General features: G+C 39.0%; 2 protein-coding genes across 3 annotated transcripts; one reads left to right on the top strand and one right to left on the bottom strand.

Annotated features, from left to right (window-relative positions):
* Positions 1-1,265: 1,265 nt before the first annotated feature.
* On the top strand, positions 1,266-9,046 carry serpinc1 (serpin peptidase inhibitor, clade C (antithrombin), member 1). Its single transcript, XM_058400843.1, has 8 exons — positions 1,266-1,423; positions 2,776-3,147; positions 5,660-5,875; positions 5,964-6,101; positions 7,243-7,461; positions 7,553-7,727; positions 7,844-7,908; positions 8,769-9,046. Exons 2-8 carry the CDS (start codon positions 2,776-2,778, stop codon positions 8,943-8,945), a joined length of 1,362 nt encoding a protein of 453 aa, XP_058256826.1. The 5' UTR covers positions 1,266-1,423; the 3' UTR covers positions 8,946-9,046.
* A 1,390-nt stretch (positions 9,047-10,436) lies between these two features.
* On the bottom strand, positions 10,437-22,666 carry zbtb37 (zinc finger and BTB domain containing 37). 2 transcript variants are annotated; one of them, XM_058400841.1, is made up of 4 exons: positions 22,212-22,666; positions 20,451-21,398; positions 20,006-20,105; positions 10,437-16,075 (listed from the first exon to the last, which is right to left on the bottom strand). In XM_058400841.1, the coding sequence occupies exons 2-4, from the start codon at positions 21,386-21,388 to the stop codon at positions 15,524-15,526; spliced, it is 1,590 nt and encodes a 529-aa protein (XP_058256824.1). In that variant the 5' UTR covers positions 21,389-21,398; positions 22,212-22,666; the 3' UTR covers positions 10,437-15,523. The 2 variants fall into 2 exon arrangements, with proteins under 2 accessions (XP_058256824.1, XP_058256825.1); XM_058400842.1 differs by having other exon boundaries at positions 20,451-21,393.
* Positions 22,667-26,593: the final 3,927 nt, after the last annotated feature.

Raw genomic sequence — 26,593 nt, 5'->3', positions numbered from 1 at the left:
TTACTATACCAGTGACCCAATCACTCTATCAGCACCATTACTATACCAGTGACCCAATCACTGTACAAACACCATTACTATACCAGTGACCCAATCACTCTACCAGCACCATTACTATACCAGTGACCCAATCACTGTACCAACACCATTACTATACCAGTGACCCAATCACTGTACAAACACCATTACTATACCAGTGACCCAATCACTGTACCAACACCATTACTATACCAGTGACCCAATCACTCTATCAGCACCATTACTATACCAGTGACCCAATCACTGTACCAACACCATTACTATACCAGTGACCCAATCACTCTATCAGCACCATTACTATACCAGTGACCCAATCACTGTACCAACACCATTACTATACCAGTGACCCAATCACTGTACCAGCACCATTACTATACCAGTGACCCAATCACTGTACAAACACCATTACTATACCAGTGACCCAATCACTCTATCAGCACCATTACTATACCAGTGACCCAATCACTGTACAAACACCATTACTATACCAGTGACCCAATCACTCTATCAGCACCATTACTATACCAGTGACCCAATCACTCTATCAGCACCATTACTATGCCAGTGACCCAATCACTGTAGCAACACCATTACTATACCAGTGACCCAATAACTGTACCAGCACCATTACTATACCAGTGACCCAATCACTGTACAAACACCATTACTATACCAGTGACCCAATCACTCTGACCAATATTGTTAGTGACCCAATCAATCACTGCACCAACAACACTGCTACTATACCGGTAACATTATTACTCTATCAGGAAATCTATTACTACATTACTATACTATATTGTAACACAATTTCAATACTAAATACTATAATTCTAACAACATTATTACTATAGCACTGACATTTCAATGCAAATACTGTTATTACTATAGTAGCAACACTCACTATAAAAGCATTAATGTCATGTCACTTTAAAAATGCTACAGTAAAGTAAAACACCTCAATAAAATTAGTCTCTCATTTCATATTGGTTGATTTGTACTGCACAAACACAGAATAAAGCAGCTCCAGTGAATGACACTAATGAGGTTACTCTTGTGTTTTTGTTTTTGTGAGACGTCACTTAGTTTTTACTTTTTTGCAGGCATTAACTTTACAGAGGTAAAATGTTGAGTAAAATGTCAAAGACAACAGTATTGCATTGCATTGAATTGTTTAAAGAAAAAACTACAGAAGGCTGTTTATCCTCACGTCAGGAGAAGAGATGAGCTGATCGATAGCTCAAAGGTTGCACTGAGTAAACTGTCAGTGCTGTAGTGCTCTGTGGGACACTGACCCGCTCGGCTGTGTTACATTCTATGCTGTACTGCTGATCAGCGTCGACTGAAAATCCCCTCTCTTAGAAAGGATTAAAGATCCTAACAGGTAAGGCAAAATTCAGCAGTAATGATTATAATGCGCAATAATACTTAGGAAGCATGGTGTAACATGTAATACTATCTTACAAAATATACCCTGGAGGTTTATTATTTTTTCATTTCAGTAACTGATATCCAGGAGTCAAATAAAAACCTTTTACTATTTTATGTCATAAATAAAATAAAATTGCATTTTTATACAATGCCTGTGTTATAGCACTTAATGATGGTTCTTTGGGAAAAAAATCTGATTATTTCTTCTTCTTCTTCTTTCGGCTTTTCCCTTCAGGGGTCGCCACAGCGAATCATCTCTCTCCACCAATCTGATTATTTAATTCTTTTAATTATAATTTGTTTATTTGTCTCACTGTTTAATTATTTCTGGGAGACTTATTTTGATATGGAGTGACAAATCATTGTCATAATAATGTTTCGGAGGTTCCTCACAGAAGCAAACAATGTTGGCAAAGATTTAGGAGGCATCTAAAGTGGGTCCTGGTGTGGTGCTAGACCCCAGAGATATTTTACATGACCACTCCATTTGCTTGCCTTTGCTGAATCTGATTCATGTCATCTGTTCTTTATGTCCTAGCTTGTGCAGGGTGAAAGGTTAAAGGCTTGAATGTCTTAAACTCAACCTTTTAAATGTCTGTATGCTCTTTAAGCCTATAATCAAACTGAAGTGAAATCAGAGGATGTGAAATGAACCAATCATGTAGCAGCACCACAATAAATTAGTGCATACAAAGAGATTAGAGATACAAGGCAGGCGGGTTTGAGTATTTCTGAAACTGCTGATTTCCACAGATTTTCATGCCTTTACACAGAATGGTGCAAAAAAAAAATCCCATTCAGTGTTATTCTGAAATATTTAAAGCAGCCCATTTTGTCACCAACAAACATGCCAAACAAGTCACAGAGACCTGGATCTGCATGATTTTATGCATTGTGCTGCTGACACATGATTGGCTGATTAGATAACTGAATATTAATGATCAGGCATACAGGTGTTCTTATTAAAATGGGCATCTGGGATTCATTCGCTAAAATATGGTCCTATTCACCTGTGTAGATGCAGGAAACTGTACAAAATGAAAAATAAAAAAAAAGTTTTATTCAGTAATGGCTTAAATCCAGTTGAATCTATCGGATTCTAACTGTAACAGAAAAATAAATATAATAAATAATTAATATCAGATGAACTTACCAGTACAAACACCATGGACCACATAATAATAAAGTTTTTCAGTTTCAGGCACTTGTATTGATTTAATTAATCAATTTAATCCATAATACCTCCACACTAACACATTTGTATTGAATGTCTAAGCATCTTCACACGTCCTCGTATCTTTCTAGATGAGAATGAAGTGGGTGGTGTGTGTAGGAGTTTTCTGGATCTTCTCCACCTCCCTTGCTGACATATGCAGCCTGAAGCCCAAAGATTTGCCCCTGGAGCCAGTATGTATATACCGCAACCCGAACGTCCCAGATGAGGAAGTAGCAGGAACCGAGATACCAGAGATACCCGAGACAGTCCCTGGGTCCACCAACCCTCGCGTGTGGGAGCTGTCCAAAGCCAACGGGCGCTTTGCACTGGCTCTCTTCAAGCAGCTCTCTAAAGGCAAGTCTGAAGATGAAAATATCTTCATGACCCCGCTCAGCATTTCGACAGCCTTCGCCATGACGAAACTGGGAGCTTGCAACAGTACGCTGGAGCAGATCATGCAAGTAAGGCAGTGAGATCATAGGTAACACATACCCTTTACATTCAGGTCAGAGTTACCAGTACATAAGTCTGTTTTATAAATTTGCAGGCCATTATGTCCTGGAAGTGACAATGTGGCAGATTGAAAATAATTTTTCTAGCACCCTCTGCTGGCTGTGGGACTAATCAAAAGCACAGTGTAAACACTGACAACTGCTCTCCACCCTACATATGGTTTGTCCATTTCCTTTAAGGAAAAGGGGTGGAGCTATGCAGCACTGCACAGGCTTGGGGGTGGAGCTCATTTTAAGGCCACAGGTAAATAAACAGAAAACAGCCAGATCAATAGTGTGGCAAGATTGCTCATCAGTTTATTTCCTAAGCTGGCCCTGAAATCATGACTGTTAAAGTACTATTAAAATTCTCAATTCTGATTGGTCAAAAGGTGTTGATTAAATTTCTGTAACAACAGCTCTGACAATAGTGCAGCTTCATGTATAATTACAGCTAATTCAAAGGGACTTAAAGGGATAAAAAAAAAAAACGTTATTACAATGGTGACGTTTTCTGTAAGGAGACATTTATTAAACATTTATGGAAGGAGTCTCCAACAGTCAGAGATAAAGCTGCAAGGATAGTTTATAGGTTCTTTGTAACATGATGAATTTTTCCTCCGAGTACCTTCATGAGAGAGAAACTAATGAAAGGCTGGTGAGGGAATGACTGTTTATTGCTGATAGGACATTAGCAAATACAGGAACCTGATTCATAGACATTCGTCAAATCGTCAAATACAGTAAGGGAAAAAATGATTTGATCCCCTGCTGATTTTGTACGTTTGCCCACTGACAAAGAAATGATCAGTCTGTAATTTTAATGGCAGGTGTATTTGAACAGTGAGAGGCAGAATAACAACATAAAAAATCCAGAAAAACACATTTCAAAAAAGTTCTACATTGATTTGCATTTTAATGAGTGAAATAAGTATTTGATCCCTATCAATCAGAACGATTTCTGGCTCCCAGGTGTCTTTTATACAGGTAAGGAGCTGAGATTACAGTAGGAGCACTCTCGGAGAGTACTCTTAATCTCAGCTGGTTAACTGTATGAAAGACACCTGTCCACAGAAGGAACCAATCAATCAGATTCCAAACTCTCCATCATGGCCAAGACCAAAGAGCTGTCCATGGATGTCAGGGACAAGATTGTAGACCTACACAAGGCTGGAATGAGCTACAAGACCATCGCCAAGCAGCTTGGTGAGAAGGTGACAACAGTTGGTGCGATTATTCCCAAATGGAAGAAACACAAAAGGACTGTCAATCTTCCTCGGTCTGGGGCTCCATGCAAGATCTCACCTCATGGAGTTTCAATGATCATGAGAACGGAGAGGAATCAACCCAGAATTACACTGGAGGATTTTGTCAATGATCTCAAGGCAGCTGGGACCATAGTCACCAAGAAAACAATTGGTAACACACTACGCCGTGAAAGACTGAAATCCAAGAAAGCACATGTACAGGCCCATCTGAAGTTTGCCAGTGAACATCTGAATGATTCAGAGGACAACTGGGTGAAAGTGTTGGGGTCAAATGAGACCAAAATCCAGCTCTTTGGGATCAACTCAACTCGCTGTGTTTAGAGGAGGAGGAATGCTGCCTATGACCCCAAGTACACCATCCCCAGGTGAGAGGACAACTGTACCGCATCAAAGGGATGATGGACGGGGCCATGTACCGTTAAATCTTGGATGAGAACCTCCTTCCCTCAGCCAGGGCATTGAAAATGGGTCGTGGATGGATATTCCAGCCTGACAATGACCCAAAACACACGGCCAAGGCAACAAAGGAGTGGTTCAAAAAGAAGCACATTAAGGTCCTGTAGTGGCCTAGCCAGTCTCCAGACCTTAATCCCATAGAAAATCTGTGGAGGGAGCTGAAGGGTCAGCCACAAAACCTTAATGACTTGGAGAGGATCTGCAAAGAGGAGTGGGCCCAAATTCCTTGAGATGTGAGATGTGTGCAAACCTGGTGGCCAACTACAAGAAATGTCTGACGTCTGTGATTGCCAACAAGGGTTTGCCACCAAGTACTAAGTCATGTTTTGCAAAGGGGTCAAATACTTATTTCACTCAATAAAATGCAAATCAATGTAGAACTTTTTTGAAATGTGTTTTTCTGGATTATTTTGTTGTTATTCTGTCTCTCACTGTTCAGATAAACCTACCATTAAAATTACAGACTGATCATTTCTTTGTCAGTGGGCAAACGTACAAAATCAGCAGGGGATCAAATATTTTTTTCCCCTCACTGTACATCTTTAAATGGATAAAAAATAAGATCTTGCCTTCTTCATTGTTGTGGTAACTCTGCTTCATCACACTACCTTGTTGCTGATTATTCTCCTATAACATATCCAGAAAGATTTTATTCATTACTTAATAAGACAAAGTTTAGGGATGATGTTTGTCAGGCTGACCTTTGCTTGAATGATGTTTGTTGAAGCTGACCTTCCAGCCATATGCCTCAATCGCAGGTGTTCGAGTTTGACACAATAAAGGAGAAGACGTCGGACCAGGTTCACTTTTTCTTTGCCAAGCTGAACTGCCGCCTCTATCGCAAAACATACAACTCTGTGGAACTGGTCTCGGCCAACCGTCTGTTTGGAGAGAAAACATTCAAGTTCAATGAGAACTATCAAAACATCAGTGAGATGGTCTACGGGGCCAAGCTGCTGCCGCTGAATTTTAAGGTCTTTAATATTTAACAAAACATCAGTAACTAAACATTAAATACGTTGTCCTTTATCAGTGTTGATCAGTTGTGGTTCCTTCCTGCAGGAGAAACCTGAACTTTCGAGGCAGAGGATCAATGAGTGGATTTCTGAGAAGACAAACCAAAGAATAAACAACACTTTGCCTGAGGGCTCAATAGACGTAAATACCATTCTGGTGCTGGTCAATACCATCTACTTTAAGGTAGGCAGAGCTGTATGCTTTCCTCAGCGCTTCTCAGAACGGTTCATGGTTCTGGGTTTTTTTTTTTTAAACGGTTCTTCTTTGAATCTTTGCAAGAAACTAGATCCTAGAAACGGAAAGATTTGGGTGAAGCAAATAAAGCTGTATTTTCAGTCTGAATATGAGCTGGAGGTAATATAAAAGTGGGCGGGGCTTGAGAAAGGAAAAATGATTAGCATAGTTATTAAAAAAAATGGTTGTGACTTCCAGGAATGAGTGACGGTTTATTCAGCTCTACTGTGGAACAGTCATGATTATTGCATATCAGATGCTCGTTCTTGCTCGTTCATGATTATGTGATGCACATCAATGCTGGTTTGTGGAAATAGTAAGAGAACGGAACAAAATAAAATCAAGTACAAAGCTGAAAAAGTAAAGATGCTGTCCAGACTCAAAGATCTTTTACGTACAATGTCAGGAAATAATGCTACAGTTCATTGTGGTAATGTTCACCAACGACTTTAAGGACACAAGCGATATTATCTACACTGGAAACTCTCAACAAGGATAAATAATCAGCTAGTCTCTGTTAATGTGAGTTAAATAGCTGGTTGCCTGTTATTACATTGTTAGTTTGCAGTATTTATGTTTTATAAAACATGGCACTGGGCAGCAGACTGGAGGTTTTACTTGCATGCTGAACTAGCTGAATTTTTGTTGAGAGTCTTACTTATTACATCAATCTTTCTCCAGAATTAGCCGGAAGGCATCTGGTTTGTGGTCTGAAAGGGTTGTGTCAAATTGTATGTGTACTGAAGTGTACATGCAATAATAGTGACACCAGCCATAACTGGCATAAACTCGCCAACGTCCATTAGACACAAACTTACTGAAGGTTGACAAATTGCCGCCAGCGTGAACACAGGCTAAGAGTGTAGAGAATGAAAGAAAGGTCATTTTACTTACAATGTCCAGTAGAGGTAACCACCTGGATCTCTTTAAGGCATTTTTCCTCAGCTTGTGGCATCATGACGTCATGAAACTCATACATGGCACATAATATTTACTTAACATTACTATTTCACAGGGACCTGAATGCCTGAAATTCTTTTACTTCACACATACCTTTCTTGCTAAGTTTCATTTGATGCACATTATCCAGGGCCAATGGAAGAGCAAGTTTAACAGACAACATAGCTTGAAGGCTAAATTCTACGTCAGCGAGACAGACAGCTGTGAGGTGCAGATGATGTACCAGGAGCACACATATAACTATGGAAAATTCCCAGAAGACAATGTAAGGGTGCTCGAGATGTTCTACAACGGAGAAGGCATTTCAATGGTGATCGTATTACCGGACGAAAAAAAAAAGCTGTCTGAGGTACAATTTTTCAGTTCTCTTATTTTCAATCAAGCATCTGATTTTAGCATTGCCTCACATTCTACACTGTTTCTACACCTCTGTAATAAAGGTGGAGGAAACTTTAACCCTTAAGAAACTCAATAGCTGGTTGAACAACATGAAAAATAAACAAGTGGCAGTGCAATTCCCACGTTTCCGCATAGAGGACAGCTTTAGCCTGAAAGAAAAACTTCAAGCTATGGGCCTCAACGATATCTTCAGCGCAGAGCATGCCAGTCTACCAGGTAAAGCTGCTCTGGTTACTGCAATCTATTCTGGTTATCTATTTCACAAAAGAGTACATAAAGCATAACATAATCCAGTCTAAGAACATTTTTCTCTCTCTGGAATCTGCTTTCAGGCATGGTAGCAAGCAATGAAAATGACCTTTACGTCAGCGATGCCTTCCAAAAAGCTTTCCTTGAAGTAAGTATGTCTTTCAAACTAATTAGGAAAATGAAGTCTGTTCCAGCATTGTTTACACAGTTTCAGTTCAGTCAGTGGGTCTCATGTCTCACGCTGTATAAGAATAAATTTACAGTCGGGGGGAAAAAGAAAGTATACCCTTGCTCAGCTTCATCAGGGTCTAAATAACAATCTTGTGGTCCTCACCCACTTCTATAACCAAACCTCAGTTGACATCAAGAGCAACATAAAAACCCCACAGATTTTAATATGTAGTCATTTTTCGCAAAAAGTAAACCAACATTCACGATTCTGCTTTGACTATTAAGTGAGTAATGGAGCAGCCAGCTATTACAAATGACAAGCACGATATTAGTTATATTATTACCTTTATAAACACAGACCTTTAGGCAGTTCGGTGTTCTTCCAAATGTTGAGGTTACCAGCTCGCTGCGAGCTTTCGTTTTTATGGAATTTTGTGGCTGTCGCTAAACGTAAATCAGCCGTGCCGTGAATCCGCTTGGTGATAGGTGTGGGTGGGTACATACACCTCAAACTTCTAATGCTGTGCAGCAAAAAACACAAAGCTGCAAAATATAAATATAATACAAATACAAATATAATTCCCTGCTCAATGTTTTGACAGGATGCAGACTGGTATTAAATAACATTTATAGGTTTCTCTGGAATGATATTATTCTACTACACACACTATTGACCAATCAGTGTCATTAAAAAAATATGTATAAACTATTTCTTAGACCTCTAGGCTGAATCCCTACATAACGTTCAAGCTGCAAGAGAATAAGTCGATGACAAAACAACAATAATAATAATAATAATAATAATAATAATAATAATAATATCTGCCTTTCTTCCAGGTGAATGAAGAGGGCAGCGTGGCTGCAGCAGCTACTACTGTCCAGTTCACTGGTCGCTCCCTCAACCTGAACCGCGAGGTGTTTGTTGCTAATCGGCCTTTCCTGCTCTTTATCCGAGAAACCACCATCAACACTCTGATCTTTGCAGGCCGTGTGGCAAATCCGTGTGACAGATAAGGAGATCAAGATGCACTCCTTTACTCATGGAGTGTGAGTGAGGAGAAGAGAGAGGATGATGATGATGAAGAGTTTGATGACAGTGTTATTATTCTCATCCATCAGGTGGTATGATGGTGTTCCAGGTCATTGTTAATTATAAATAAAACAAAAAAAAAATACAAACTGTTATACTGTTTTACTAAATGATTGAGACATCAAGTCTTCCCATGAATCGGTTTTTGAGAGGTTCATATGTATATAAAGAGACAGGAAGTCACTTACACCACACCACCACCACCACCAAACTGAAAGTACCCTGAGAACACTTCACTGATCTCGCTAAATATGAGGAACACTGCTGAGTTTCACTTTCTCTTACTGTTAGAGAAGCCATGGCGTATAAAAACAAAGTCTCCATTAGACTGACGTAGCAACATGAACCAGCCCTGAACCTTGTTTAACTCCACACAAATGAATAAACGTCAACCATTTTCTTTTTTGGTTAGAAAAGGAAACAATGTGAATGCAGCCAAAACACACCAACAAACCATGTTTACTGCTACTGAGCTGCTACTGTAGAACAAGACACATCCAGAAGAGGGATATCAGTCATAACATTATGACCATTGAGAGGTGAAGTGAATAACACTGATTATCTCATCATGGCACCTGTTAGTGGGTGGGATATATTAGGCAGCAAGTGAACATTTTGTCCTCAAAGTTGATGTGTTAGAAGCAGGAAAAATGGGCAAGGATTTGAGTGAGTTTGACAAGGGCCAAATTGTGATGGCTAGACTACTGGATCAGAGCATCTCCAAAACTGCAGCTCTTGTGGGGTGTTCCCGGTCTGCAGTGGTCCAAGGAAGGAACAGTGGTGAACCGGAGACAGGGTCATGGGCGCTCATTGATGCACGTGGGAAGTGAAGGCTGGCCCGTGCGATCCGATCCAACAGACGAGCTACTGTTGCTCAAACTGCTGAGGAAGTTAATGCTGGTTCTGATAGAAAGGTGTCAGAATACACAGTGCATGACGGGTCAGGGCTGTTTTGGTAGGACCAACACAATATTGGGCAGGTGGTCAATGTTATGCCTGGTCAGTGTATACCAATATGGGGATAATATAATTTTAGAGAGCTTCATTGGACCAGCATGCGTGACGTTTTGCACAGATACGAGAAAAAGATCACTTTACTGGAAGCGATGAATTATAAAATTATAAAAAATAAGAAAACTTCCCAATATAGTATTGTATCTGTCAATCAAAAAAACAGAACAAACAAAAAAACTTTTTTTCTATATTGAAAAACCTTGACAAAGCACTGTCACAAAATATAAATAAACAACAGGAAAAGATGCAGAACAGAACTTCATTATATTACACAAACTGGACATACTCCACCCATATGTCCTTGTTACATGGGCTGCATTTGCATACTGGAACATGATTGGCTCTTATATTTTATGATGTAATTCTCCAAGGAAAAAACTATGCATTGAAACAAAATAATAAATAATATTAACTACAGTTTAATTAAAGCACAAACAAATAAATAAATACATACATACATACTGCACTAGAGCTTGGATTAAAACAAGTTTATTTTTTCCATGTTAGAAATGTTGGCTTTAACAGATCACACAATGTGGGCTTCGTATAATCAGGCATTTATAGAATATTGTAATAAATCCTTCACAGTTAAACACTTAAAGTGCTTTATTTCCTTTTAGGAGAATGGATTTAAAATCTGCTAGTGAGGAAGAAAGAAACAGTGGTTGTGAAAAGAAGCATTCACATTATAGATCACTAATAATCACATGTATCTCTGTACCTTTTCCAAAGGGAGAGCAAGAGTCAGATTTGCAATAATTCATTTTCTTACATTATATTACTTTCAGAGTTATTATTAACAATATTCTGGTTATTACAATAAATGTCTAAAATTTAAATATATGTTGTAATTGATGTCTAATACACTACTAATCATTTTAACTTAAAAGAATCCAGAGTAAAATACCTTAGTTTAAAAAATATGCTTAATTCATGTTAATGTAAAATAAAATATGATTAAGAGTAACATGATCAAGACAGATGTAGAAATATCTTTAGAGACTATATTGCTTTCGGGACATAAACAATATAGCAAGACAAAATGAGGAGAGAAAAAAAAAAAGTCATTATTTTGGCATATACTGGTGCAATATGTTTAGATGACTGGAAACATTCTTATAAACAGACTAATGTTTGGCCATCACAAATGACAAAGACATGCAAATTAACGAGTAACATTTCGAGTCTGTTCTTCATCCCCCTCCCTCTCAAAGACAGAGCGTGAGGCTGCAAAAACAACAACGAGAAGGAAAAAAAGCGTCTCAGTCGCAGCCTCACAAATCAACAGTGCTGTCGTTCCGCTAGAAAAACTTTGCATTCGACTCGTCTAATATGTTCCCTGTACAAAATATTCGGAGGGACGAGACAAGACTGAACAAATCTGTCCGATATGGCTCAGCACTGTCGTTCAGTGTTCCCAGGTTTATTTTTTTATTTTTTTAATAGAATGAGTACGTAGTAGAGACATGCAACTGAAACTTCACAAGCTTACTGGTAGAAAATTGAGAATCTGAGGTAAGTGGAGTTGCTGAATGAAGAGCTGCAAAAAAACATTTCAGTGCATTATCCAAACACAGCCGCGTGCAACAATAAACAGAGCTAACGTACAGGATCGCAAAAAAATTTCCACAGATCAATTTCTAGCTATTACGCGATTGCTTTACTTCCATTTTGTTGCGTTTTGTCCATATTATGTGCATTACAGAGCCTCAACACAACTTTTTCTGTAGAGTCTGAGACTCTGATGCTCCATACAGAGTACACTTTTCTGGCCACAAGATCACAATCTTGAATCTGACTAGGCCTTCACATTTCAGTGTATCTGCACAAGGGTTTGATGGAAATATTTAAACACTGACAAATTTCAGGGCGAGATATTAACACCGTCATTAGAGAGATGGAAATGTGATTGGTCTTGTGCAAGTTTAGTATTCTTGCTCTCACCAGTAAAAGCTAGACGTCTGCTGCATGAGACTGACCATTAGAGATTTTTATATAATGGGTCTTAAATTACTTAAAGATGTCTAAGTGTGATTTTGTCACATAGTCAACATTACACTGTGAGCATGTTCCTGGATATCACTGTGTCATAGCGAAGCTGAATCAGTTTCGGATCAGATGCCGAGTGTCGAAGAAGTCTGCGTTGCTCCTGCAGAATGAAACCTGATTGTTTTTGCATTCTAAGGATTTCAAAATTGCTACACCATTAAATCGAGTTGACCTACATGCAAAAAAGCTAAACATTTCAACCAAGTGAAAGATTTTCCTAGCCTGCCATACAAACACGTGGATAAAACCTTATCAGAATACACTCCGGGTGTACACACACACACACACGCTGGTTGGATAGAGCACTGAAATTTTTTGCGACAGCTCAGTTTTCCTGTAAAGTCCGACGTGAAGACGTGTAACACTGGAGTGTGCGTTTAATACAGAAGACTTGTTCAGTCAATGCAGTCTGCATCTGCAGTAGCTGTGCTGATTATTAGAAATTTTAAATAGCACTAGTATTTACATTGTGATAATGTGTTTCTCCTACGTGATTAAAGCTTCGAAAGCAAACGATAAAAATCAAAACAAGAAGGTCAGAGGAAAAACAGGTAACTGAACCAAGAAGGCTTCTCAAAAAAAGAGTTGATGCTGGACTGAAGTGAGGGTTTGTTTGTTTTTTGACATGGATAGATATGAAGAGATACTGCACATTAGTATTAGCCCTAACGTTTTACACTTCTGAAAACATTCTGCAACTTGGAATGATCGATCATACAAACAAATCCTTTGCATTGTACTGAAGAGAAACAAACATAAGATCACACATCAGATACTGAGATATGTCCATCACTGTCACTATAACCGCCACCCTGCCATTACGGGACTGGCTAATAATCAAACAATCTTGAAATATGAAGGGAAAAACAAACAAACAAACAAACAAACAAACAAAATGCTTATATCGTGTCACACTAGGTTATGAGGTTATGAACATATAAAGTTGTAATCTACATCGGCTGTTCTCATGAGGTTGCGCTGGAGTAAAAAAGAGACCCGCAACATCGGCGCGTTCTTCATTAACCTGACTGACGCACACTGCACCGCACGTACACACAGTTTCATAACGTTTTCGTGTTGCTACTGCTTCTGAGGCCTTAACTACGGAGATGTTTGCACGTCGTCACTGGCGTTGGCGACGTGCGTTTCTGCTGCACTTGTGAAGTTGAAAGTAACGTGAGGTCCAAGAAAGTCAAAATAAACGGCATTTAGTGTGGAAAGGAGAGTAAACATCCAAACAAATGGACAGAGTTCCTGATATCTTTCTAAAGAGGTGTTGACCTGCATTCACGGAAGCCACAGAAAACGGTAGAAAAGTCTTGAGGAGTCCTGAATGGTTTTTTTTTTTTTTTTTAAGAGGATAAGAGGTGCATTCCATTGAAAATAATCAGTAGCTGTTTCTCTTCTAGGTTCTTCCCAGTTATCAGGGAAGGTGGAAAAAAATATGGTCACAACCACGTGTGATTCACAGCCTTAAAGAAATAAAATCCCCATCATCCATCCATCTGTCCATCCATCCATCCAGCCATCCATCCAACAAATGGCCTTTCACCAAAGCTTTTCTTTCCTTGCGCATTTTTACACATACAAAAAGTTGTCTCTATATGCATAAGTGATATATAATCAGATATTTTAAAAGAAGAACCCCCCCTCCCCCCATCCCCCATTAAACAATCTTATCTTTAAGTGCCGGATGTAATCTCTCTCTTTTACTTGTTTGTTTTTAACAATAGATTCCTCGGTCTTGCACACTGAGTTTCAGAGGTATAACATCTACGATACGTTTCTGTTCCTTTGGTTCCCGAGAGCTTCTGTCACTTGAAGTCGAATCATAGCACCATCTGCTCAGAAACAAACAAACAAACAAACAAAAAATTTGACTCCACATTTAAAGTGCTCTCCTCTGAAATCTCACAGTCATTCCGTGGCATTTCAAAAAAAAAAAAAAATTAAACACAAATTTCCCGTTAACAGAGACGTACACGTGTCCTGGATTTGGTTCCATTCCTGACTCCTGTTTTTCGTTGGACGTTTGCCATGAAAAAGTTCTACAAATCGCTTCCCACCAACTCTAACATGCTCTATCACTGTCAGAGCGATACCCAAACAAAATCTACAAAATACAAACCTCTTATTGTTCACTTATTACAACAAGAAGAAAGAAAGAAAAAAAAAAACCCAAAACAGTAAAATATAGAAACATGGAGAAAGAAACCTTTTAAGGTGAAACTGAGTTGAGTGCATCCACCAATCTGTGTGTAACAGATCTGTATTGCGTAGTGATGAGGGAGAGGTAACTGAGTGGTACTGTAGCTTATCTGAGGTTGAACACTTTCCTGTTTTCTATAGTACTGTATTAATTATAGTCAGCAGCTGGATTTGGAGTATGGGAATGAAAAAAAAAAAAGAACTGAATTCAGTATCAATTGCTATTATTTCCCCCCAAATACCAATATCAGTCTTATCACTGCTTTTAGAACATGCTGCGTAAAGCAACAACTAATTAAAAGTCCATTAGCTGTTTTTTTCTAGGCCTATTGACAAACAGAAGAATTTAAAACAAAGCCAGGTTGGCACTTAGAAACAAACTAAACAAATTAGGAATCTGGCATTAGAGCATTAGATCAGACCTGAGGGGCCCTAACGAAGAAAAACAGAACCCGTTTTTCTAGCCTAGCTATAGCTGGGGAGCAGCAGCGTCGAACCCCAGATCAATATGTTAAGATTGTCTCAAGGCAAAGGTAACTGAGGACTGAAACATCCTCTATTTTATAATCACCATCTGGCACAGAGAAGTTTGGCAATTATTTGAACACAATTTGACCAAATCATAACACATCATCTCTTTGTCCTGAATCCTGAAGCTTTTGAAAGAGAAAAAAAAAACCCCAACAACACCTGTAACACATATAAAAGACAGGAAAGGCAAATTAAAAGGAAAAACCCCAACAGAAATAACTGCATCCAGTGGTGTGAGGTTGTTGGAGTGTGGCTTGTCTTCATTTGTTGAAGTAACGGTTCAGTTTGTGCAACTGAAGGTAGATGCGGTTTAAAGCGCATGTTATTTTTTTTTAATTTTTTATTTATAAATACCTAATTACTATTATTATAGTTTAGTTTTATAGCAAACTGTCTTAGCATTTGTTTTGTTGTCTCATGTTTGTTTGTTTACTTACAGTTGAAAGAACGTCTGAGAAACGAAGATAAAATACCACCAACTCATCCTCCTCATATATTTTTTTTTTTTAACATCAGACTGACAGCAGCTTTTCGAGCAGCCGGTTATCCCGTGCTGCATCAGCTCCTGCATGCTCGTGGTTGACTGGCTTGTAGGAAAGTTCTTGGGGTTTTTTTTCCTTTGTTTTTCTTCTTTTTTGCAAAGCCCCAAATGTTTTTAATCTCCTCAACCTCCATGCATTGTGTATCAAGCCCAATCCCTTCAATCGGGCCCGGTGGTGGAGACTGATGGTTGTATCCCCTCTCCAAAAGATGAAGCTCCTCCTCTGGCTCCTGCGCCAGTTCCCTCAGACTCGTCGTCATCGTCATGCTGAGTGCGGCGGGGCGTGGCAGCGTTGGCGTTCGTGTTGTTGACGTTATTGTTGTTGTTGGTGGTGGTTTCAGGAGAGGCGCTATGCGAGCCCTCGTGTGGCGTGCAGCCTGGATGGTTCTTGCGGAAATGCTGGTTGAGGATCGCCTGGAAGGGGAAGCTCTTGCCACAGACATGGCAGTGGAAGGGCTTGTTTCCTGTGTGCTTGCGGATGTGGTACTCCAGCTGGTCCTTGCGCGTGTACTTCTTTCCACACATGCGGCACACAAATGGTGTGATGCCCATGTGAAGCCGCATGTGACGATCGAGGCTGCCCTTCTGGTTAAAGGACTTGCAGCAGTAGATACAGGTGAGGCGTGGGTTATAGCGGAACCAGCGATCACCCACCTGCTCACGCAGATACTCCTCGTACCCTCCCACATCAAACACAGCTGCTTCCTCTCCCTGCAGAGCACAAAATCAAACATGCTGAAAAGCACATTCTAACACCCCATATTTTCTTGTTTACTGCACTTTGTGTTTGAATAACATAAAAAGAGGTGCCATTAATGCACTGTATTCAGTGAAATACATTTTAACCACAACACTGGCGGAGGAAAATAAAGGAAGAATAGTGACAGGACCCTTTCAAGGAACACAGAGTAAATAAAGAATGTACATCTAATTAACTCTGCACACCTGCATCTACCACAACACACAGCAGAACACACAATCCCTTAGCACAATTACCTGATTAGCAGAAGAGCACCAACTGGAAATTTACCAGCCAGCAGGAAAAACATATACTGAAAACCTGAGATTATTCAAAATGGTCCAAGTTAAACAACCAGCAGAGACACAACTGTTCAGCTAATACTGAGGATAGAGGCGCTGGAAGCTAGAACAGAATATCTGTTAAAGAAATAAGTTAATTAGGAGGCTAGAGAGCTAGCAAAGGTGAATACTCAGAGCTATGATAAATGGAAAAAGTGGAACCCTAATGGAAATCTGAGCCTTTTCCCATAAGATACCAAAGATCAACACTAGCCACTGGTTACAGAATAGTAACAGGAAGGGCTGGGAGGTACCACCGCTCAAAAGTAAAATAAATAAATAAATACCTCCCCAATTTATGAATTCTCAATTTGTTGTATTAAATAAAGAACCAATAATATATAGTACAATTACATTGGTTGCACTATCTACTACAGATGCCACTGTTACCACTTACTAGGAAATACACATTAGTCATCCAAGTTAGCTACCTAGCTTGTTGCAAAGAAACTGCGAACATGTAGACATCCATCTGTTGAACATGCCGAGGTTCTGAAAATGCAGAAAATGACATACTTCCGAACAATATATTACTACTTCCATATAATCTTGATTAGAAGAGAAAATGACTTTGAAACATTAATTCACAATAACCAAATTGTAAAAGTGGGCCAGCACTAGTAGTGGGATGAAAACAAAACCTCCTGGTCCTACTTATAAGTTCACATAATTAGTCTAAGAAAGATCCAGGTAAAATTCATATAAACTCTAGTAGAGAGACCAGTACAAAAATAAGAAATTGTCTGAATAATGCGGAGGAGACACCTGAAGTGTGCCTCCACCCACAGCTATGGACCAGCGCCAAGCTGAAGAAGCTCATCTCTGGTATATCAGTCTTCCTTATTATTGTTGCTCAACCTAGCCTTACGCTGAGAATACTTATATGCTGGCAAAATCAAACAGCTGAGACACACGTCATGGCAACTTGATTCAGACCAAGATGCCTGTGCACAGTTTTGAAATAATGATACAGTATGGATAAAAAGAAGCTGCTGTATGCACCTTACTGACAAAGGGAAATAACTCTGCATGATTTGTTGCAATGCAGATGAAAAGCAGAAAAATCTCTAACAAAAAAGGAACTCCATCGCTGAATGCTGGAGTGATTCCAGGCCAATGACAGTAAAATTTCATTAACTCCAGGGCCAGTTATGGATTAAATGTAATTTAACAATTAGCAATGCTTGGTGTGACACGTTTCACAACGTTTTAGCGAATGTTTTATCAATGATAAGATACGCTCTCATCGATGTGGAGTTGCAACAGTGTCCTGGCAGCCTGATCCTGATGACTTCATTGCAGTCATTCCATGTGGGTATGGGGGCCAGATGGAAGTATGCGTGGACAAGCACTGGGCTGTTACTTATTTGTTCAAGATGTCATATAGCCAGCATTAAAGCGCACTGGGAATTGTTTCACCCAGTGTAAATGATGGGGACTCTCAAAGATTCTTTAATCTTATTGGGGGACTTCAAAGAGGCCAGTATAAAATTACATGAATTAAGTATTCCCAATGTATTACTGAACACCAGTGTGCCGGATAAACAATCAATGGGCAGTCCTGGCCAAGCAGACTGAGAAACCAGATGGGATACCCCATTGCCTGGTGGATGCAACCCCACTTCCTTTGGAATAAAGCTGATTTATAACCACATTCAGGAACTGTCATGCAAGTTTGAGCAAGCAGTAGATGCAGTCCAAAAAAAAAAAATGCATCCCTTCTGCTGATTTAAAAAGACATTGAGAAACTGCACAGCAAATATAAAAGCTATAATAAGCCAAAGCTGTGAAACTGCGCATGGCATGGGGCCGCTTGTACCAGCAATGGAGATGCAGATGTCTGGTACCAGCAGCTGTCCTCTGGGACAACCAGTTACCATATGGGACCCCCAAAGGAGCTCAGGGACCAGCAGCAAATGTCTGAGACTACCAGAGACTATTTGACTAGTGAAAAAGAATTTGGAAAGACATCTAACAAAATCCAGAAATTGTAACCGGACTGGAAACTCTCCAACCCAAACATACCAAAGACAAGAGCATCTAATGAGGCCTGCAATGAACTCATGATGACCAAATTTATTGGCCCACGCTATGCATGTGGGAAGGACAGAGGATGTGCCTGCAGAACCAAGAATCCAGCAGTCCTAGAATTTGAACCCAAAGACCCTTCACCCTATTACTTGCCAAGGACTAACAGAACTCCCTCCTGCCAGAAGCTATTGAATACAGATGAAATCTGAAACTTCTCTAACCCCTATAGTACAGTATAAAAGATGTTTTTCATCTGACAAAGCTTCTTCTGTCTGAGTCACTGCATAGGAACTTGCCAAACTGCAAACTCCTCTTTCTTCAGAGTATGCCATTGCCTATGATTATTATGTCTGCATGTGTTCTAACCCTGCCTTGGACTCCAACCATGAATTTTTTAGAAAAAGCATAAATAAAACGATTCCATCCAACCATTTTTGGCTCCCAGCTTTATAATGCCACTTTGCTGGCCACTTAGTAAGCAGATTTCAGCTTCCCCTGTGTTATTAAAAGGAGCCTCCAAGCCTATAGACATTACTAATCTTGCAAAAGAATACATTTGCCGGGTTTTAAGGTGTTTTTGACTGAATGCCTTTAGGAGAGTCAGACCACACAAAGCCAGAGGTCTTTTTCAAGAAGGAATAGTCTCTGCAGGTATACATTCCAGGCAAATAGGAGCTAACAGTCATTTAACAGAAATGATCAGTTGATTACAGAAGTAGAATCAGATGTGTTCCGTGTTGAATGAAATGAAAACCTGAGAACTCTGATGAACAAATTGTTTCTGCACACTTCATGAGGTGGTCGGCAAAATTACCACGTATTCTTTTTTTTCATACCAAAATGAAACAGAAACCTTGAGGCTAATATTTTTAAAGTCACTAGCCATCAACATGACTCATAAAACCACAGCCTTCCTTATTCAACTAGAGTCAAACAAATATGTGCAAAATTAGACAATTTAAAGAAAAAGAACTGCAATTCCAGTGTAATAACTCGCTTACTCACTGCTGTTACAGTTACTTTGGTGACTTCTGGTTGTTATTATAACCTACTCCTGTTGCAATACATTACACCACAAAAATTCTCTGATTTTGTAAGCTGGATTTTATTTCAGAATTAGATCAAATCCTTTTCCCTACAAAAACGATTCAGAATTTTCCGTTTCTATCAGCCTCGGTGACATCGATGCTGCATATCAGCTCAGTGACATCACCAACCAAAATCCGTTCACATCCCCACTGCACAGATGTGTATTTAACAATAAATTTAAATGCATAACTTAGTCTAATTTACAACCATCCTTGATTTAACACGGCAATCGATTTTGTTCTATTTTTTTCATGTGCAGCACAGAACTGTTTGATGTTAAGCATATATATATATATATATATATATATATATATATATATATATATATATATATATATAAATATATAAATACATGTACTATAATTTAAATAATATGACAAGCTTGTTAAGCTTGTTAATATGATCTAAACCCTATCCATGTGTCCTGATTCTCCAGTGTACCTGAGAGCTAGGATGCCTCTGATCGTCCACTCTTCCTGGAGACTCACTTTTGGCCCTCGGTCTTTCAGCCATCACCACCACGCTGCCTGTTGGGCTAAACCTGATACACAAGAAGAGCTGAAGTGAATATTTTTTAATTGGAACAGAGAGAATTGGTGAAGAGAAGGCTGTCTATTCAGCACAACAGTTCAAGTAAATCATACAAGTGATAAATCTGGCCCTTCACAGGTCTATAATGGTTTATATGAGGACCCAGGTCTAAATACCAATACTATTGAAAAATCTATTAGCAGTTAAATGATTTAATAGCTGTGATTTTTCCCCTGTCTTAATGAGATTCCATACTTAAGAACTACCAAGTCACATGCCTTTTACAGGAGTGCTTTTTTCTGCCTAGATTCAGAATTGACGTTGTCGAAACTTTAAAATGTTCATTTACACACACCTCTCAGACTCGCTGAAGCTGCTGGATGGCTGAGAACTTTTGGCCCTGGATGCACCAGTAATGAATCCCTCCTGCACCAGTGTGCTGCGTCCCGAGGTGTCAATCATCACAGTAGGCCCCTCCTCTGTCCCACTTCCTTCCTCCGCTGAGGCTTGCGTCTCTGCTCCCATCCACTCCTCCATGCGTTCGGTCTTGATACGCAGGCCTTCCACAACATGCATGGTTTCATCCCTGCTCCTCTCCATGTCAGGCCCCGCCTCAACATACCACTGCCCCGCCCGGTTAATGCGCAATATGGGCTCATTCACGGCAGCCACGGCTTCAGGCCCGAGCCCGCTATGCTCGACGATCTGTGGGCTCATGGATTCTCCGGGTGGACTGACCTCCCTGATCTCGCTCACTTCCATGACCCCAGTAGCAACTCCATGTGTAGCCAAAACTCTTGAACCACCATGCCTGGGGCTGAGTGAGCGTGAGACACCTCTCTCAGCCTCAATGGTTCGTCCGGTACTCCGACGGCCACGCAGTTCCTCCTCCACATCAGCCAGGCTGATCTTGAAGTGGATGCCCTCCAATATCTGCGTGCAGCGGTCAATGATGTGCTGCATCTGCAGGAAACTGGCTGCTGTCAGGTAGCTGATGATATCGGCCAACTGCAAGCACAGACGGCCTGTATAGCAGAAGGAGAGAAGCTGCTCAAACACAGACGGGTTGCGGATCACTGACAGGGACACAGTGCTCATCTCACTCAGAGCCATGTGGTCCCTGAAATATGGTGAACTGGCAGCCAGGACCACTTTGTGGGCGCGGAAGCTCTGGCCCTGCACATTCACGACGATGTCGCATAGCCGGCCCTGCATGCGCAACTGGTTCAGGTGGGACAAGACAGAGTTGCTGAAGTCAGGGATGTCCAGCTGAATGCTTCCTGCTCGCTCCATGTGACCTGAACTTAAAAAAAACGGCAATGAGATGGAAAAATATAGCAGATGTGTACAGATATCTGAACAGACAGATTTTCTGATGTGGATGTGTCTAATACCAACATGACCAACACGACACAGATCATGGAAATGACCAGGGTTGCACCGACACCATCTTTTTCAGAACGAGCACAAGTACATCTTCAATTCCGCCACGTGTTAACACTATGGCATTATAACGTTGGCCTGATTTTAAATGAAGTGCTTTAGCTAGCTTTGCTAGTTTTGTTTCACTTTGGAAATGTGCGTCAGTACAGCAGCAAGTAAAGTACTTTTTGTCATACTGTATATTTTCTAAAGCTCTTGCGTCAATGACAATAGTGAATGATCTTACAGCACTTCATAATAAGCTGTCATTTGAACTCAGAACGGTTGTTTGCGTTGTCTCTTAGTTTTCCTCACGTATCTAGTGTTTCCTGATAATAAGGAACCTCATCTTCTGAGTTTTATCAGGTTACTTCTCTTGATATTTTCACAATGACATTTTGAAGTCTGTTTTGCTTCGACCACCACTGATATGCAAAACATGTCCAGACTGCTGTCATTTCTTGTCAAAGACAGCGTCCAGTGGGCTTACACATCTGTTAGAGAGTTGTATCTGTTATCGTCCGATACTCAAAACTCTGTATCGCAATGAAAATGGGGGAAAAGTCGTATCGATGCACCCGTCATTACGAAAGCTAGTCAAATCCATTCTACACCAGCATTCAAGATATTATTGACACAATCTATAAAAAATATGAAGTAAATAATGACACTACAAAATATTAGAAACACTTACCTTTTTCTAATATCAAGCACAAATCCTAATTTTTCGGCACTTGGACGTTTTTATGGCTACAGTCGGCAGTCCGTCAGAGACACGGTTCCGAGATTATTTGTTATTAGTGAACAAAACATTTTCGCTTGCATAGATGAGTGTGAATAATGAGCGGTGTGTGGCTACTGCTTTGCTTTGGGCCATTTCGGTGCAGCTCGGTCACTGCAGCTGAAGCCAAACCGAAAAAAAACAGCTACAGGGAGGCGCCTTGCCTTTCTCAACGCCAAATAACACCAAAAAACCGACACGACTAAGCAAGTTTTCTCGTCCCTAACACGGATAACACTTACAGGATTACATTAGCGTCCTCCTATTGCCTCCTAACCGCTTATTTTTTTTATTTAATGCCCCCCACGTTGCTGCTCTTTCCCATCTCTTCGCCGCTCTCATATTCCCCATGTATGAAAATGAGTGCAGAAACTACGCGGAATTCTGGGAAATGGCGTTCAATACCCAGCTTCAGTACAGTGCGGAAAAGTAACGGAGGACTCGGTTTCCCATGACGCTTTGCGGTTATGGCACAGTTAAAGGAAGGGAGGTGTAGTTTGGTTGCATTTCGAGGACTAGCCCTTTTTTGCCCCTGACTAAGGAAATGACCAAAAATGACTGCACTATATTAAAATTTTCAGAATATTTGGACAGAAAATAAAAAAATTATGAAAACAATAAACTAAAATACTGAATACTGAACCGGTTGAAAACGTGATAACAATGTAGTGATCAAAATACTAAAATATGTCTTTGGACAATTATGTACTCCTGAGAGAGTTGGGCTGAAGAAAATGGCATTAATTTTACATTATTCTTATAGTTCAAAATGATTCTTAAAGTATTATTTTATCTGCTAAGCTTTCTTAAATAACTTTAGTCTAGCTTTGTTGTAATTAAGCTGGTAAAGCCTGACATGAAGTTCACTTTAAGATTGTTTTATTTTAATTTCTATTACAAAATGAAGGTTTAAAAAAATTTCATTAACAGTGAACTAAGTATTACAGACAGCTATGTCACAGTTTTTACACTATAACATGATTTTTGTTCCTGGGTAGTGAATGACATTTTCCAATTACTCTTGATGGAAAATGATTAAAAAAAAATCCATTAAGCCCCTTGAAGTTTGAGTTTGGGCTTTTAAGAGAACGAAAACCTCAAAATTAGCCCATTTTACTGAAAAAAAAAAAAAAAAAATTCCCAAAATGAAAACCAAACTTTCATGGCTAAGATGGGTTTTTTGTCTTTATTTGGGTTACAAAGAATGAGGAAATAACACTTATTTCCCTGGAACAAGAAAAAAGTACCTTAACCTTAATTAAAATCACAATATCAATGTTTTCGTTTTAAACACAAGTATTTTGAGACATCGTGTGCAATTTAACAAGTTAAAAAAACAAGAGTAAATATTCAGTTAAAAGCCATCACATAGCACAATCAGTGCTGAAAACATAAATAATGAGACTACATAAAAATGTAAATAAATTAAATAATTTACATTGTTAAAATGTTGTTCATAGCTAGATCAGTGCTGATTAAATAATGATGATTAAACTAACAATGCATTATTTTACCCGAAACCATGGAAATGTGAAGTAATTAATGTCACTTATTGGTACAGTAATTACATGATAGATTTAAAAATATCAATATTTAGATATATAAATAAATAATAATCAATATTTGTGTGAAAATCAAATCAATATATATTACTACAATGTATTGATATTTTGTATCAATAGCCGCTTAATAAAAAAAAAAAAAGATTGGTAAAACATCCTACATTAATATTATATGCAATTTAGTGTTGCACGTAGTGTGACACATACCTAATGTGTGTGTGTGTGTGTGTGTGTGTGTGTGTGTAAGGAATTGTGTTTACACTAAATGAGAACAAATGTTCCACTGAGCATAACTGTGACGTGTGTGATGTGTGTTTTCAGATTTTATCCTCTAGATGGCGTTCTCTCAGCAGAAATGTGAACCCATGTGTAAATTTTACATTCTTCTGTGACCTAAAAGGACATACTTTCAGTGAAGTTTTTATTTGTGTGTGTGTGTGTGTGCAATGCATTTTCCTTCACTTTTTAGTCAGTTTTAACAGTATCACTGTGTAATCGGCAGATTTGTTACAGTGGTAAACTGTGGTGCAGTGAGATACTAATCCTCATCCAGAGTAATTACGCATAATAAACATAATGTGGCTACTTTGTACTTCCTGAATACGATCCACATTGGAATTAAAAAGCACAAGACTTTTTTTTTGTCATTGAGCAAGCTACAAACAAGCCACATCATATTTTATAAAGTATGACAGCATTATGAATTCAATATTGTTAGCTAATAATATGACCTACTAAAAAATTCCAATGTAATGCATCCAAATCACAAATATGATTAATATAGAAGATGTGGTCAGTGTGGTAAGATTCTCTGCTGAGATAGCTAGCTCAACTTATTTCTTCCTGCATGATATTCCTGTTTTGACAATCCTCACCTAAAGAGACCATTTTGAATTATATCTCTACTTTGGAGGCAAAAAGAACCAAAATAAACGAAGTTTGATTACTGAGTAGTCCACTGTCATGTAGCTTTATTGATTGTTGGCAATGCTAAGCTGACATGAGGGCTCAAAATGGCTGACAGTGTTGGAGTCAGGGTTTATTTAACAGTCTGTTTAACGAAACACAAAAGAACACAAGTTACTTGAAAAACGATTTCCTTCCTGAAAAACGTCTTGGCAGAAGGATGAAGCTCAAAGACCTGAGCAAATCAGCTACTAGCCATGTGAATAGACGTATTTGTTTGTCATGCTGTGCCTGCTTACGTATATGCTTTAGCAAAGAAAATGCTTTATCTGCTGCACAACTTCTACAACGTCTTTGCCTAATGATAAAATAATCAGCAGCAATGTACTTATATCTTTCATAAACTTAATAAACTGGGATGTTATAGCTGACCACACCTATAAGTATATAACTAGTGATATTAACAGAAACACTGTACTGCATGTGATAAATGTGATAAATATTGCTACTGAGCCTACGTTCAGTTATCCATGCTTCAGCTTCTTCATACTTCTAGTGCTCAGTGCACTTCACATTCTCACTAGAAAATATCAAAAATAATTGATATTGTGCCTCTGATAAATCATAAAAATATTGTTCTGTCATCACACCCTTTTCCTATAGTGTGAAAGTGACTGGATTTAAGCTTGTAACAAAAATCTGATGCAGTGCATGCAATCCTTTAATCCAGGAAATGTTCAAATTATAAACTCCCAAACCATTTTTGTTTTATTTTTTACAGCAAATATTTATTGACAAGCTAACAAAACACAGACACAGGTGTTACAAAGTGCAAAAAAAACAACAACAACAACAAAAACAACAACAAAAAAAAAACCACAGGAAGAAAACCAGCTGGTTATTAACCTTTTTCTCTGATCCATATTGCTAAGTGATGCATTTTGAACCATGTTTATATTGTGCAGTTTTTCAGTACAGATGTTGTAACAGGTAGGAAGATGACTAAGGTGATGATGGTTATGGATCCGATCAGATTCACATTCCCAGCGTCTGTCTGTAATGCATGATCCATTTGTAATGCTAGACCCTCGTTTCTGATTTCCACGCATTTTGAATGACGCTAGACTGCAAATGCAAAGCAGTTTGTGCACATGCATTAACTAGCAACAACACAATAAAGCCTAAAATCTATAAAAGTGGTATAAAAATTACCTTTCAATTCATGATGCATTAATACCACATTATAATTCAACCCTCATTTAGGTTAGGGGTAGATTCAAGATAAATTAATACCGCTGACCTACTGTACACGCTAACTGAATTTCTACAGCTGTTGGATGAAAGGTGAGATTATATTTATGAAAATAAAATACATTCTCATTCAGGGTAGTAGAAATCTCACTAAAAGCATGGTGTTAAGTCAAAGAAACACAAGTACCTTTCTTTTTACTGTATTTCTTTAATAAGATTTTTGCCCTTACAGAAAAAAAGTTCTGGATTTTCTTTTCTTTAGAACTTTAACAAGTGATAGGAACGTGTGAATTTTCCCACTTCATGTTATGTTTCTTTACATGTTTATATAGGTTCATGTGATATGTGCAAAATAGAATGGGTAGAAATCACACTTTTTCCCTGTAAGGGCAGGAAATGGTACAAAAACAAGCCCAATATTCTAGTACATTATAATGAGTCAGTAAAAGGCCTAAGATGGCTCTCAAAGAGCACTTTTACAACAAGTGCTATTCTAAACGTTCCTCGTAATAGAACGTTTCCACGTGATAAATAAAAACAGTGGGTAATACTGATTAATCAGCTTTACAGAGCTCA

This window comes from Hemibagrus wyckioides, linkage group LG10 (genome assembly GCF_019097595.1).
Source record: "Hemibagrus wyckioides isolate EC202008001 linkage group LG10, SWU_Hwy_1.0, whole genome shotgun sequence".
Lineage (NCBI taxonomy): Eukaryota > Metazoa > Chordata > Actinopteri > Siluriformes > Bagridae > Hemibagrus > Hemibagrus wyckioides.
The sequence above is the reverse complement of the archived record's forward strand: the minus strand, read 5'-3'. Positions and strand labels throughout refer to the sequence as shown.

Excerpts from the sequence above, each read along its gene's own strand:
- serpinc1 (XM_058400843.1), top strand. The coding sequence starts at position 2,776 with ATGAGAATGAAGTGGGTGGTGTGTGTAGGAGTTTTCTGGATCTTCTCC. Across the intron at positions 7,462-7,552 it reads AAAAAAAAAAGCTGTCTGAG|GTGGAGGAAACTTTAACCCT; the intron begins GTACAATTTTTC and ends TCTGTAATAAAG. Across the intron at positions 7,728-7,843 it reads AGAGCATGCCAGTCTACCAG|GCATGGTAGCAAGCAATGAA; the intron begins GTAAAGCTGCTC and ends ATCTGCTTTCAG.
- zbtb37 (XM_058400841.1), bottom strand. The coding sequence starts at position 21,388 with ATGGAGCGAGCAGGAAGCATTCAGCTGGACATCCCTGACTTCAGCAAC. Across the intron at positions 20,106-20,450 it reads AGCTTCAGCGAGTCTGAGAG|GTTTAGCCCAACAGGCAGCG; the intron begins GTGTGTGTAAAT and ends CTTGTGTATCAG. Across the intron at positions 16,076-20,005 it reads AGAGGCATCCTAGCTCTCAG|GGAGAGGAAGCAGCTGTGTT; the intron begins GTACACTGGAGA and ends TGTGCTCTGCAG.